This window comes from Choloepus didactylus, chromosome 7 (assembly GCF_015220235.1).
Source record: "Choloepus didactylus isolate mChoDid1 chromosome 7, mChoDid1.pri, whole genome shotgun sequence".
NCBI lineage: Eukaryota > Metazoa > Chordata > Mammalia > Pilosa > Megalonychidae > Choloepus > Choloepus didactylus.
The window spans coordinates 108,661,068-108,675,142 of record NC_051313.1 but is presented as its reverse complement, the minus strand read 5'-3'; the positions used below and the strand labels follow the sequence as shown (position 1 = coordinate 108,675,142).

Here is a 14,075-nt window from a genome sequence, read left to right as displayed (position 1 = left end):
TTTCAGCCAGGTGAGCCACCCTTGCTCAACTCCTGCCCCTCAGATCTCTGGCAGTCACCAAACACACACAGACCACGTAATCAAACTCCTGCATTTTATTTCTGTAGAAAGCCCCTGCCCTACCTAACCCTGACCCATCCCCAGGGCTACCGGAAGGTAGAGAAGCTCTGGGTACTGGTACCTGAGGCATAGGGCACACCCCGAGAGCGAATCTGCAGGGTGTGGAAGGTGAGGGGTGGGTTGGGGCCTGAGGAGCCTGGGTTCAGGGACTCAGTGTGAGGCTCCATCACAGTCACGGCCACTGCATAGGACAGCATCTGGGGCTGGTCGTCGTGGCGCCTCACCGTGCCCTTGCCCAGGAGGTGTAGGATGCAGGAGAGGACATCTGTACTGCTGCAGGCAGATCCCCTACCAAGACTGTTGACCAAATCCCTGGGAGGACATGGGCCTTTCTGCCAAGCCTCTAGCACCTGGTGTGGGAGAGGAACAGGCAAGCAACAGGTTGGAGACACCCAGCTTATCTCACCTGTAGCTTTCCCCTGCCACAAACTGTCAGGGCAGGAAGCCTTAAGGACATTAGGTGCGACCAAACCTCTACTCCTCACATACCTGCAGGTGCCACAGAGAACCAATTACTTCAAACATGGGCCCCTCCTTCTGAGGACTGTCATCCCCCTAAAGCCCCTTCATCCTTTGTGCCCACCCCTCACCTACCTGACAGACCAGCTGGTCAATATGCAGCCCCTCATCCCCGTGGGCCTTGAGGATTCGCACGATGAGGCAGTTCAGAAGGTTCCGTCTCTTCTCCAAGTTCCGGCCTTCTTCATCCTCAGCTTTCAGGTACGTCTGAGGGGGGATGAGCCACACATTGCCCCTCCTTGGTCTGGGCTCTTCACTGCCATCTCGAATCTTGAGCACCCCTGAAATAAGCGCTGGTCACTCTGGGTGGGGGGCCTACGGGGAGCCCAGCCGTGGCTGTGAGCAGAGGCCTCTCTGGCCCCAAGTGCAGTCCTACCTCCCGGGACGTCCTTTTGCTCATGAAGGTCCAAGGGGCCTCTCAAAGAGGTGAGAGGCCCAATTGCCTGATGCAGCATGTCTGCAGAGAGCCCCGAGAGCGCCAGCAGACTCTCCACAGACACCGCCTTAGGAGGAGAAAACATTCAGGGCCTCTCCCGGGGGTGGAGAGGAGAGGATGAATGCAAGGGTGGAAGGGAGTCAGGTTTTGGGAAGAAAGGTGAGGCAAAGGTGGGAGAGGGCAGAGAGGCATAGAGGGACTGAGGCACCTTCAGATCGTTGAAATTCAACAGCAGCCACATCTGCACAGTGGACACATGCAGGGTCTGGTCCCCAAACTGCATCTCAGCCCGGCCCAGCCACGTCCACTGCAGCCACCGACGTGGGCCTCGCTCTAGGGCAGGGTGGCTCTGACCTGGAGCAGTATCGGGGAGCAGAGGGGAGACAGAGTAGGAGAAAGGCGGGGGTTAGGGGTTGAGATGACAGACACCATCAGTCAAGCTTTGTTCCTGCGAGTCTCTACAGGGAACAGGGCCTGAGACTTTACAGACAGAGAATCTGGCCTGAGCCCCAGGTCTCAGCCTTCCCTGTGCCCACCTCCCTGGCAAGCCACCCTCTCCTGTGCCTAACCTCGTGTGCCAGGCAGACTCTGATCAGTGCCTTCAAGGAGTCCCCCAAGTTTTCAGGGAGACAAAACCATGAAACGTAAGAAAGGATGTCTCTCCCATTTGTCTGGAAGCCCCCTGAGGGCACAGTCTGATTCTCTTCTCCCTCCTTTTTGCTGCCTAGCACAGGATCAGCCCCCACTGGGTAGTTTCGGACCACAGGTGACAGACCGGGAGCCAGATGCCTGCCAGGGGGCGAGAAGCCCCTTCTGGTGGCCTCCAGCGCCTCCTGCCTCCCTTCCCACCACCCACAAATAGATTCCTGGATCTTATTTTAGGGACAGGAAAGGCAACAAGCTGGGAGTCTGGGGCCTGATAGTCTCCTCCCACTACCCCTTGCCCTTTTTTCTCAAATCCACCTCTTTTTTCCCAATTGCCCGAGGACTCTTATCCCTAAAGACCATCTCTTTACACATCAAAGTTCTCAGCCCCAGGATCCTTCCCTGCATCGCACCTCTCCCCAGCCCCCAGCTCCCGTGGCAGGGCCCCTCACTCTTGTTGTAGAAATTGGAGTATCGGTTCACGGTGCCCCGCAGGTAGGTGGGCAGGCAGGTCCTGGGGTTCAGCGTGTGGCAGATGGAGGCAACAGGCCAGCAGCGCGGTGACAGCACCAGCACAGACACTTCTGGCATTGCCCCTTCATAGTAGAGGTCCTCGTTCTCCTCCTCTTCCTCCACCTCCTCCGCCACCCCTGCTTCAGCTTCCTCTTCCTTCTCTCTCCCCTGCACCTTGCCACTGGCCTCCCGACCCACCTGAAGGACACAGGGTTTGCCCAAAATGCTGGGGTCTCCCCCAGGCTGCTCAGTGCCTCTCTTCCATCCCACCCCTCCACTGGCTTATCCCTTCCCTGGCACCCACCTGTATTTCCTTCTCTGTATCCTCCAGCTTCAGGAGCTCCTGATCGAGCCGCTGGAGCTGGTAGACGTGGAACTGGCGCTGCAGTTCCTCGGAGGTGTTGAGGCTCCGCAGCATCTGCTGGGGGAGGTGGTTGGGGAAGCAGGGACCAATCTGCTCCAGCACGGCCCCCTCCAGCCAGCTCGAGCCAACGCCCAGGAGACGGTTCGCCATGTACTGTCTGCAGCACACACAGCCCAGGTTGAGCCTCAGGGTGGGTGCCCTGCCCGGCAAGGCCCAGCCTCCGCAGCCCCAGGAGCGGGCCCTGGCTGGGTCCTCCTGCCTCCCCCATCTCCTGCTTCCTAGGTCCATGCTCACTGGTAGTAATGCTCAAAGGTGGTGGCTATCTCCAGGCCGGAGAAAACCAGGACAGTTTCCAGGCATCGCTGGAGCTGGGCCAGCATCTCCATCCCCCGGGCTCCGCCAATCCGGCTGCCCTGGATCCGCTGGTCAATGTTCCGGGCAAACTGTTCGCTCACCTGGGCATTGGGAAGGTCATGACAGAGCGAGGGCAGTAGGTGAACGGGAGCAGAGAAGAGGGTCTGAGGAAGTGGAGGTGAACAGCTAACAGCTTCAAAAATTGGTCAACACTTATAGAAAACTATTCCATAAAATCATTAACAATTCTGAAAATTAACAATACTAACAATTATGAAAAGTGACTTTTAACACTATGTCTAAAAATCAAATTAACGATGACTTAAAAAGAGGAAATAAGTATTATGCACAAAGATGGTCACATTGCAGTGTCACTAATAAAATAGAATGCCTGGAAGCAATTCAAGCAGCCATTGCTCCCTGCTCCCCCTGTACCACACACTACTTATCAGGTGCATTTCACATTTTAGTTTGTTTGCTTAACTGTGCGTCTTCCCCAGAAGACTATAAACTTAGAGGGGAGGGACTCTTTCTAGCTCCTACCTCCAGCACCTATCACAGTGCCTGACACTGCTTGACGTGCGTGTTAAATATATGGTGAGTGAATGGGAATGGTTAAGTAAGTGACAGGACATCCATTAGATGGAACGTATATGCAGAAATAAAAAATGAGGCCAAACAGCAGCAATGAAAGAGGCTTCTGAAGTAACAGCCAAAAGAGGAGAGAGCCTCATGGCTCCATGGGAGTGTACGGTGCTAGGTCGTGCAGCAAATAGGTGAGAGTAAAACCAAAATATATCAGATGGCACCCCATGGGTCACTGTTTATTCCTTCTATTTTTCAAAATTTTGATAACATGGTTATATAGAAGTACATGTTCATCATTGAATGGTAAATGGGAGGGTGGGCCATTTTGAGGAGGCTAGAAGGGAGAGTTGGTGGAGAAAGGCGCAGTGGTGGGGCGAGGGCAAGAAGCTTACATGAGCAGCTTTGAGAAAGGGGAGCTTCAGCAAGGCCCCAGCGCAGCCATTCTGTAGTGCCAGCAAGAAGGCTGCCCGTGGCCCAAACAGCTCGGAGCTCGATTTCTGCAGATTATCAAAGTGTTCACAATAGCGTGGCACAAAGTCATCGTCCCGCCAGTATGAGGTCAGAAAATTGTTCACCTGCAGGGCAGAGGCAGGAGCGTGATGAGGCGACCCCGCCACCCCCCACCACCACCCTGCCCGCCCCTGAGCCGCCCACCTGCTCCTCCACCACCGCCCGCCAACAGCGTGTCAGGTTTCTCATGATGCTGCTTGGAAGCCCCCGGGTAGCCAAGGAGCTCCAGTCGTGACTTCTGTTCCTGCCCTCTGTGGAAAGAGAGAAAGTGGCAGAGGCGGGGAGGCGGCAGCCCCTCAGCTTCTAGGTCCCCTCCTGGGGAAAGCCCTGGGGCCTTTCCTGACATGCTGCCACCTAGAATGATGTTTCTGGATGAGGGTGGCAGATACCTGGAAGATGAACGGGCTGAGGGCTCGGGGAGGGAAAGGTGGACAGAAGCCTGTGGAGTACGCTCCCTGCTGGCTCCCCAGTACTCACTGGGCCGGGGAGTGGCCACCAGTGGAGGGGGCGCCTCGCAGGGCTCCACGTGCACCAGCAGGTGGGTGAGGCGGCGCACCCGGGAGGAGAAAGCAGCCGCGCGGCTCTGGGGGTTGTGGGCGGCTTCCCGACACTCCAGGTACTGGTCCAGCAGCCAGCCCAAGGGGCTGGTGCCATCCTCATCTAGAGGATGAGAGAAACAAGAGTGTCAGGGCACGTCTCCAGGGAAGTGGGGAGAGGATGGGTTGGACAGGAAAATAAGAGCAACCGATTGAATGATATGGAGGGATGGTAGTGGGCCCCCAGCCTTACGGTGTCAGCTGGCACCTGGGGGACAGGGGAAACAGGGCAGTGCCTGGGCTGTGAGAAGAGGGGCACTGGGTGATGAATGCAGGAAAAAAAAGGGCCAAGAGCAAAACCCAGGAAGCTCTAGGATATGCCGGGAGTCGGTTAGAGGGGCCAAGCAATGGGGTGGTGGAAGGGGACGGGTGTGGGGACAGTTACCGGGGGAGGTGATGTTCTGCACCAGGGGGCTGACCAGGGCCTCCCAGCAGGTCTTGCCCAGCGCCCGGGCGGCCTCATCATCAGGCAGGAAGTGATCAGCAAAATTCTGCTCATGGCGCAGAGCCCCGTTAAGTCTGAGGGTTGGGGTGGGGATGCTTGAGGCCTATGTTGCCAATGTCCCCCCAGCCTGTGACTGCACGATCCACACTTGAGGGCTCCCCTCTAACCACCAGAGCCCATTCCCGGCCCACCAGAGAAACCCCTCCTTTTCCCTTTCTTCTCCTCCCACCTCTCCCCCTTCCCAAACTCCTGCCCAGAGCACATTAAATCGACACCATAGGCCCTCAGCCTCCCCGCAGTCCCACCTTTCAACCATTTGCAATAATCTTCCCTTTCTCACTGACCCAGACCCACCATGCGTGCTCTCACACACCTAGAACTCAGGTGCAGCAGGCTCCTGCGGTCCTCTGCTATGTCCTGGCTCCAGGCCTGCGCCCGGACCATGTAGAAGAGGCGTGTGTGACGGCACAGCTGCTCCCGGAACACCGGCCAGAACGTGGGCTTGGGGCCCAGGACCTCCAAGCCGCGAATGCGCGTGTCGATGCCGCCCTGCAGTGTGCACAGGCCTGTTCTCACCCACTCCAACTCCCCGCAGGATGGGCTGGGGTCAGCCACCCCCTCGAGCCTCACCCCTGGAGCTGCCTGTGCCACAGGCTGGAGCTGCAGCCCAAGATCTGAACCACTACAGGGCTCAGAGCCCCAGACCGCGGGTCTCACCCCCACCTCCCTTGCCCTACCTGCTGGCAGCGCTTTATGCGGATCTGGATGATGGGCCAGAAGTGGTTCAGTTTCTCCAGGAGGACCACCCGGCTGGCAGAGGGCATCACGTTGACCTGGGAGGGGGCAGAGAGAGCTGTCATCTTCACAGATGTGGGTGGGAGTGCCAAGAGCACCCCAGTCTGCACTAGCCCCATCGCTGGGTTCCCTCCCCCAGCCCTGGGATGTGTGGGGCCCTGATGAAGGGGTCCTAACTTCACCCTCACTGCTCAGGGCCTGATGTCATCACATGGGCACTGGGATAGAGGATGCTACCCTCTGCAGGGCTTGAGGCAGGGAGGACTTTGGGAGCACAGGGGCATGAGCAGGGGGGCAGATCCCATGAGTAGTGGCCGAATGAATGACACAGAGGTCCCTACCAAGTTGAGTTCTGTGTTGAGAGAGTTGGTGCTGTCACCACCAAACACTGCCACCCTGGCTGGCATGTAGCTCGAGTCCTCACTGGCCACCAGCAGAGTCAGCTGCCTGGGAGCAGGAAGGAGGAACCAGTTGGAAGTGGAATCTGCCATGTCCATGCAGACAGAGCCACAGGGTGGGAAGTTGAGAGAAAGCAGGCATGTTACCTGCACGTGGGAGCGTGTTACCTGATGAGGACGCCCTGGTGCATGTGCAGGGTGATGGAGTGTGAGCCGGTGCTGCCGTTGGACTCCCAGTAGGTCTTGGGATTGCGGTCTGTCAGCTTGCTGGCCCGGTGTGGGTTGGAGGACACCTCCACCTTCTCCCAACACTTATTCTCCTTCATTTCTACACTGGAGCCTTTCCCAGGCAAATGAAAGGGGTGGAGATCATGGCCTGGTAGGGGTGGGGAGGGAAGGAAACATGCAGGTGTAGGGACATGGAGTTACGGGGGGACAGGCACAAACCCTGGCACAGATATCTGAGGAACACGTCAAAGAAGGGGATATTGATGGGTTGGTGGGTTCGTCTGTGGTCTTCAATCTGGCCCAGCACCATCTGCAGCAGGAACATCAGCAAGAAGGACATGGGGTGGGGGGTGGTGGGTGGAGACAGGATCATGGAGAAACACAGAAACATGTCTGGAGAAAAGATCAATCAGCCGTGGGACTCGCCTGTGACACTGGCAGAGCAGGGCCAACTGGGGAAAGGGGTGGGGACAAGTGTCCCCAGGTCCACTAGAATCACTTGCTTTCCCCCCACCATCCTGTCACTGCTTCAGGTTTCATACTCTCACCCAGCTCTGAACCCACAGGCCTCCTCCCCCTTCCTCCTGACCTGGATGCAGCCCCCCAGGAGGTTGGTGGTAAGTTTCCGGTAGAGGTGGGCATGCTTCTCACACTTGAACACCACATCCCGCAGCTCCTGAGCCATCTCCAGCTTTCCGAGGTGCTTTTCCAGGGCCTTGGAGATGGCATCGCGGGCTCCCAGCTGATTCAGCAACACCGCATAGTCCCTGCTCACTGAGACCAGGTGATGCAGGAAGAAGATCAGTTCCTGAAGCACCTGAGACGGGGACAGGGAAGCTGGATAAAGGGGACAAAGCTGGGCCCACAAGGACATCTTCAGTACCATTTAGTATATACTCCCTGTGTGCTGGGTACTGGTGACACTGCAGTGAACAAGATGGAGTGAGGAAAGACACACAAGAGCCAGGTGGAGGTAGAGAATCAAAGACAAACTGAAATGGAAAAGGCCAAGAGATGCCCCACCACATAGGGGCTCTAGGGCTGCTGCCAACGTTGGCAGGCACAGAGCATCCCTGCATTCTTTCTTTCACACCCAGCCGTCCCAAGAACCGATTGTGGAGTTGTGTTTTGAGATGCCCAGGCCCCAAGCATAGATACCTTGAAGGCAGGGAGTGGGGCTGAGAGGGACTGGCTTTGTATATGGACACCCAGTGAGTTCGTCTTAGATCTGAGTGAGAGCCAACGGTGTGTGCTACAGATATACCCACTGCCACCATGACCTGGTTCTCTGACCGCTTCCCAAGCTTTCTGTGCCCATGACCTTTGTGGTTCCTGCAGGGAACTCTGGTTTGTGCAGTCCCCCTGCCTCCTCCACGGCCCTTCCTCCCACAGGCCCAGCCAAAAATGCACCGTTGAAGCTCTCAGTGTACACACACATACATGTATATACACACATATACATGTGCGTGTATATATACATATATATATATATATATATATATATATATATATATATATGTACATGTAAATCCTTTTGGGTTTGCTTATATTTGCATAAAAAAACACAAGAAGGGTACATAAATTAACATAAGTAGTTACTGCTAAGGGGTGTGTGGTGGGCATCGGGAAAACAGGGATTCAGGCGAGAGGGAGAATTCTCAGTGTATACCTTGTTATATCATTTGATTTGTGAACCGTGTGAATGTAATACCTATTTCAAAAAATTCAATTTTAAAAACAAAACCCAAACCAAGAGCACAAAGGCTCCATCGTGTCCCTGAGAGCCGTGCCCGGGGTGTCTGCCTTGCCAGGCTCTGCCCTCGTGTCCTCTCCCTCCCAGCATCTAACCGGGGTTACCTCGCGGTCAGTATTTGGGGACCACAGGCAGGCCATGCAGGCGTCCATGGCCTCATGCCAGGGGAGCAGCAGCGCCTCAGGGATGTCCACCAGCTGCTTCAGGATTCTGGTGGAGCAGGGGGGCAGGAGGACAGAGAGATGTGCAGCCAGGCTCCAAGACCCCCTGGGCCCAGCCCTGCCTCTCGCCATCCCCTCACCTCAAAACAGTCAGGTGCAGAGCCCTGTTGGACGCTGCAGAGTCGAGGCTTTGCATCAGTGTGAGGAAGGGCTGGGGCTGCCGCTGGAGCTGCAGCAGGAGTGGCCTGACCTTGCTCTCCTGGGTCCCTTCTGAGCTGAGGGCTTGCTCCAGATCCAGGAGGATTTTCCCAGCTGGACCGGAACCCTCCACCAGACGCTGCAGGGGAGTGTTGGAGCACTGAGCCTGCGGTTCTTTTGCTACAGGGACGGGGGAAGTCAAAAGAGTTGGCTATTGTTAGTGATGAGAAGGCTCAGAAAAAAAAAAAAAAAGATTCATAATGTACAATCTTTTTTTTTTTCTTTCAATTTCACCTAAAAATTGATTTTTTTTCCCTAAAAGTTAGGTTTGGAGATAGATATCATAACATCTCTTAGTGTACTTACAAGGCAGCTTTGTATATTTTATATTTTCTAATCCTAAAATAGCAAAGTGGCTTCCCATCTGCAAACAGCAGAGCATTTCCCTATATTTAAAATTATGCCATAATTTGTTTTCCTCTACAATAGAAAAAGTTGAAAGGTGGGGGTGGGGTGGGGAGTGGTATATTCCAAGGCTTCAAAATCTCTTGCAATTTTATATTCTAACTTTACATCCTCTTTCATCCTTTGGAGGGAGCAGAATGTCCTCTTCTCCTTTTGTTGCTCACCTCTAATTTCAGATTCTTTCTAACGTACTCTTTCAGGTAGAATTACATAAAAAATCAGCACAGACGTCTTCCCTGTGCTTAATGCCCCTCTAAAGGCAAGTCTGCTCAGCTGCTGTGTCTCTCACCTTCTGCTCTGGCTCCATCTTCTGACTCCTGAAGCTGGGTCCGGGCTTCCAGCAGGGGGGCATCTTTCTGGGCTTCTAGAAGGGATGGGTAGGCCAGCTGCCCAGACAGGGCCTTGGGCCCATACTTCCTGTAGACACGGCAGTTGAGCAGGTCTCTGAGGGTGCTGTCATCGAGTCGGTGAGGCAGAGATAACAGCAGGTCTTGGGCCAACTCTATGGGCATGGCCAGCTCAGCCAGGGTCTCATCATCCAGAACCTGTCAGCAGAGAGAAGCTGTCACTGTGGCAGCCCTGTCAACACAGAGCTCCACTGGGCACTTGCTAAGGGTGGGGATCTCTGAGCACACCTTCTCTGTCCTGAACCTTTCATGGCTGGCAGATGGCTCCTCCAAACCATCCAGATCCCTCCCCAGAGCCCCCACACCATCTGACCTCCACTTCTCATCCTGGGCCTTCCAAATGTTCTATCACAGTCCCGCCCTTGCAAAGGAACCCTCCAACATCTGTGGGTATCCAGGCCGGCTCTACCTCCCCATCCAGGTTCTCCTGGAGAATCTGAAGAACTTCCCGATGGTCGGGTTCATCCAGCTTCTTGATGAAGAAAAGGAGCTCCCACCACTCGGCCTGGGTCAGGTGCTCACTCTCCTCTGTTTCCTCATCCTCAGGCAGCACATAAGGCACGGCGTAGAGCTCTGTCATGGGCTTCCACCGCCATGAGGGCAGGGCTGTGAAAATGGGCCGTAGGGCCCAGGGATGTCACTCCCCACCCAGCAGATGACTGTTCCTCTGCTCAGAGTGGACCCCTGCTTCTTGCTGGGCTCACCTAAACCCAGGGTTCCACGAACCATGGCCCCCCGGTTCTCATCAGCCTCAACCACGTCCTCAATGTCTTCCTCAAAGCCCAGGATTTCCAGCATGTGCCAATGTACCCAGTAGGTGTGGCCTGTTGACTCCCACAACACCTGAGGATACGGGGAGAAAGGAGGAAAGGGGAAGAGGGCTCACCGCATGGGGCCTGGGAGGGCCTGCAGGGCCCGAGAGTGACTGGCTGTGGCCCAGTGATGAGGATGTAGAGCCCTGAGTGACCACCTGGCCAGGTTTGGAAAATCTCCAATTAGCCAAACACTGGCACATGGAAAACACGGACACACACAAAAGGTCTCCCTCCTCACTGGGAATGGGCTCTGCCCCTCAACTCATTTGATCCCTGATGGCTCAGGCCCCTTCCCTTTCTCCTGGCCTCAACCACCCTGCACCCCTGTTATACCAGTTTCTTCCTCAGTTTGAGTCTTCTCCTGACCTCACAGCCTTCTAAACTCAGTTTTCTGAGCCCTCCAAACGACCTCTCTCCTCCCCAAGGGGTAAACTGCTGACCCCCTTTTATCATCCCAATCCCCCTGCATGGTCCCCACCCAAAAGAGAGCCCCAACAGCGTCCCACCACCACACGCTCACTCGCCTGCGCAGGGGGCATGCCGTTGTTGCTCTGCCGGAACTCGCCCTCGTCCCCGGCGCTGATCTCCTCGTAATCATCCAGCATCCGCACTCGCATCCCTGGCTGCAGTACATCCCGCACGTACAAGGCATAGGTATTGCCGCTGGCGAACTCAGAGCGAGGGCGGAACTGCCTTGACCTCCTGAGGGAGGGCCGGGCCTGGGCGGGTGGGATTCCCAGGCTGGTACCTGCCAGCTGGGGCTGAAAGATGGAACAGGCCGAGCGGGCCGGGCTTCCCGATCGGCTGGAGGCCTGGTCCCAGCGCATGGCCTGCACCAGCTCTGAGATCAGTTCCCCCATGGCCATGCTGAACTCCAGCTCCAGCCGACTCCTCTCCCCACTCAACTCCTCAGGAGCAGAGTTGTTCTGGGCCCCCGGGTCCACAGCACTGTCATTCAGCTGATCCAGGAGGGAGGTGACATGCAAATAGCGCTTGACCAGGGAGAAGAGCAGCCTTCCCGGGACCTGTAGGATACAACCTTTGGCCTCCATCCACCTTATCCCAGCTTTAGCTCCTCTCCCATACTGTCCTCTGTAGTTGGGTGCAAAGGCCTTATCCCTAGATCTGGTTCCCAGCTCTCCCCAGCCTCTGCACCCCCACCCCCAACCAGACTGAATACCTGTGGCAGCTGAATGCCCTCAAAAGACATGGGGTGCTCAGAGAGCGTGGCTTGTGCGAACAGCGCCAGCAGAGCACAGCGGCTATCAAAATCCAGGTGTTTCTCAATGGCCTCTTGCTGGCTCAGCGACAGAAGGATCTGGGTGCGGCTCCCTGTAACCCACACCCCAAACAGTTACTGCTCCCTAACCTCACGCTTCCCATGCATTTTTCCCAGTCCCTCTGCTCAGTGCAGTCCTTTGGCCACCACATTCTAGGAATGACATGATTTGCTTTGAAATCCAAAATTTACTATCATATTCTCCCATATATGTGTATGTATATATGTATATCAAATTTGCAAAAATCTAAACTCTACATTCTTCTTTTGCAAAGAAAGCCAAGGTTCTGGAGGATTCAGTCTTTCCTCTTTCTGCAGAGATACCCATTCTCCCTGCCCACCTCCTTTTCTCCCAACTTTAAGAGAAGGGCAACAGAATCATTTAGGTACTGATGAAGTCAGAGGTTCCTGCCACAGTGTCCCGGGAGTCCCTGAGCTGACCCATTCCCTTCCCCGCTTCCCTCACATCCCCATGCCTCTGCTCACCAGCATCGTGGGAGGCCAGGGCTTGTATCATCCGGCCTGCACTCCAGCGAATCTGATAGTCAGGACTACTCAACATGTGCATAAGCAAGTCCAGGACCCTGGGGTCTTTGAATACCCCGGTGAGGGGCTCGATGCTGGCATACGCGCTGAGCACATGGACAGTGTGGAGCAGAGGGGCAGGAGGGATGGTACCCACGCACTCCTTCAGCTGCCGCAGGGCCCTCTGAATCAGGGACTTCACATCAGTCTCCATCTCCCCCAGGACAGATTTGTCCAGGGCCCCGGCCTCCCCGACAGACTCCTGGGGGGGCCCGATGACCTGGCCATCCTCACCCAGCATCTTGTGGCAGTTGGCATAGATCTCATCATTGGTCATCCACAGCAGGATGTGTTCAGCCTTGCAGTCCACTTGGCCAGAGCCCCCTTCCCCATCATCCCCGCGCCTGAGGACGAGCCAGCGGATCTGGAACTCAAGATGCCCATCGTGGCCCACCCGCTGGCGGATCAGCTCATCTGGGTAGGCATGTAAGCCGGGCCCCAGGGGCACCCTGAATTCCCTGTAGCGGAGTTCCCCCACCATCCTGGCACCTGGGATACACAAGGAAAAGAGAACAGGCAAGGAGGAGGGGAGGTCAGGAAACTAAGGACATCCAGGAGTTGGGAAAGCAAATGTGGCAACAGCTGTCAGGCAGGGTGGGGCAGAGCAGGACCCAGGAGTTGGCTGCTGCAGTCTGGGTGGGACCAGGTCTGAGCAGAGAACACTGGGTGTTTATTCTGAAAGAAACCAAAATTTGGGGGTTGAAAGGAGGGTCTCCAAGGCTCTGCAGCCTGGAGAGGGTAGGTTTGGAGCAATGGGAGAGTGACAGTGGGGAAGTGGGTGCAGGGCAGCCTTGGAGTCAGAAGTGAAGCCCAAGGACTTGGGACAGGCAGAGGTAGCCCCGGGAAGGGGGTGTGAGAAGTCCAGATGGGTTTATTTTGGGGTGGGTGGGCAGGGAAATCCTGAGTATGTGTGTGGGCTAGCTCTGAAGGTTGAAGGGGATGGGGAGCGTGAGTCGCAAGGGCAAGAGACCCAGAGAATGGGGGGCAGGAGGAAGGGACGCAAGGCCAGAGGGGCTGGGAGGAGGGGATGGCGGAGCCTCTGCCTCCACCAGCTGGAGCAGCAAGGCCACTGGGGACGATGCGAAGCCCGGGACCGGGCACACCAGAGACCTGGCGGCCGAGAGGCTCAAGGCTTGGTGGACCGGGATTGAAGACCCGGTAAGCACGGGGCGCGCGGCCAGGTGGGAGAACCCAGAGGGGAGGGCGGGGGTTGGGGCGGCTGGATAAACTTGGGAAGCCCAAGGCGCGGTGGGATGGGGATGCGCGGGGTCGGCCGAGGCTGGGTGGGCGAGTGGGCGGACGAAAACCCAGGGTAGGGGCCGGGGGGCCGCGGTGGGGCTCTGGCCACCTCAGAAGTCGATGGGGGTCCTGCCGCGAGGCCTGTCCTTCGCAGAGCTAGGGACGCGGCGCAGGCAATGGCGGCGAGGCTGGCGGAGATTTGGGCCCCGCCTGGGCCCCCCGAGAGGGTCGAGGCGGGAGGGGGCGTGCCTCCGCGGGCAGGGGGCGTGGCGCGCGGATCCAGGGCTCCCGGGGCCGAGCTACTGTCACCGCCGGCGCGCTCGGATCCGCGGCTGCTGGGGCGGGGCGGGGCCTGGGCGCGGCCAGCGACGCCGCCAGCCCAGCTGCGGGGGCTTTGCTGCCCGCCCGGAGCCGCGGCCCATTTCCGCTGGGTCTAGCGGAAAGTGAGGGGCCCCGGGAGGAGAGCGCCAGGGCGGAGCCACCGGTGCCACCTCGGCGACGCACGGCACCTCCTCCTCCTCTGCGCCGCCCTTTCCTCTTCCTTTTTGTCCTCCCTCTTGCCGCCGGAAGTCCCTTCCCCGTTCCCCAAAGTCAGAACTGGAAAGGACCTTGGAGGTCGTTTATAATGCCCCTCCTCCATTGCATCCGAAGAAATTCGGGAC

At 56.9% G+C, this 14,075-nt stretch overlaps 1 protein-coding gene across 2 annotated transcripts; it reads right to left on the bottom strand.

Moving 5' to 3' along the window:
• Window positions 1–77: 77 nt before the first annotated feature.
• On the bottom strand, window positions 78–13,816 carry CUL7 (cullin 7). 2 transcript variants are annotated; one of them, XM_037842137.1, is made up of 26 exons: window positions 13,523–13,816; window positions 12,076–12,663; window positions 11,491–11,642; window positions 10,835–11,335; window positions 10,200–10,338; window positions 9,905–10,101; window positions 9,378–9,633; window positions 8,566–8,803; window positions 8,369–8,474; window positions 7,101–7,328; window positions 6,731–6,821; window positions 6,452–6,623; window positions 6,227–6,332; window positions 5,828–5,923; window positions 5,464–5,639; window positions 5,031–5,164; window positions 4,527–4,709; window positions 4,194–4,300; window positions 3,932–4,114; window positions 2,892–3,052; window positions 2,538–2,754; window positions 2,173–2,431; window positions 1,284–1,429; window positions 1,016–1,142; window positions 715–920; window positions 78–470 (listed from the first exon to the last, which is right to left on the bottom strand). In XM_037842137.1, exons 2-26 carry the CDS (start codon window positions 12,653–12,655, stop codon window positions 147–149), a joined length of 5,085 nt encoding a protein of 1,694 aa, XP_037698065.1. In that variant the 5' UTR covers window positions 12,656–12,663; window positions 13,523–13,816; the 3' UTR covers window positions 78–146. The 2 variants fall into 2 exon arrangements, with proteins under 2 accessions (XP_037698065.1, XP_037698066.1); XM_037842138.1 differs by lacking the exon at window positions 13,523–13,816 and having other exon boundaries at window positions 12,076–12,298; window positions 12,409–12,593.
• Between the last annotated feature and the right edge of the window lie 259 nt (window positions 13,817–14,075).

Excerpts from the sequence above, each read along its gene's own strand:
- CUL7 (XM_037842137.1), bottom strand. The coding sequence starts at position 12,655 with ATGGTGGGGGAACTCCGCTACAGGGAATTCAGGGTGCCCCTGGGGCCC. Across the intron at positions 8,804-9,377 it reads AGATGGAGCCAGAGCAGAAG|CAAAAGAACCGCAGGCTCAG; the intron begins GTGAGAGACACA and ends CCGTCCCTGTAG. Across the intron at positions 1,430-2,172 it reads CTCCAATTTCTACAACAAGA|GTCAGAGCCACCCTGCCCTA; the intron begins GTGAGGGGCCCT and ends ATACTGCTCCAG.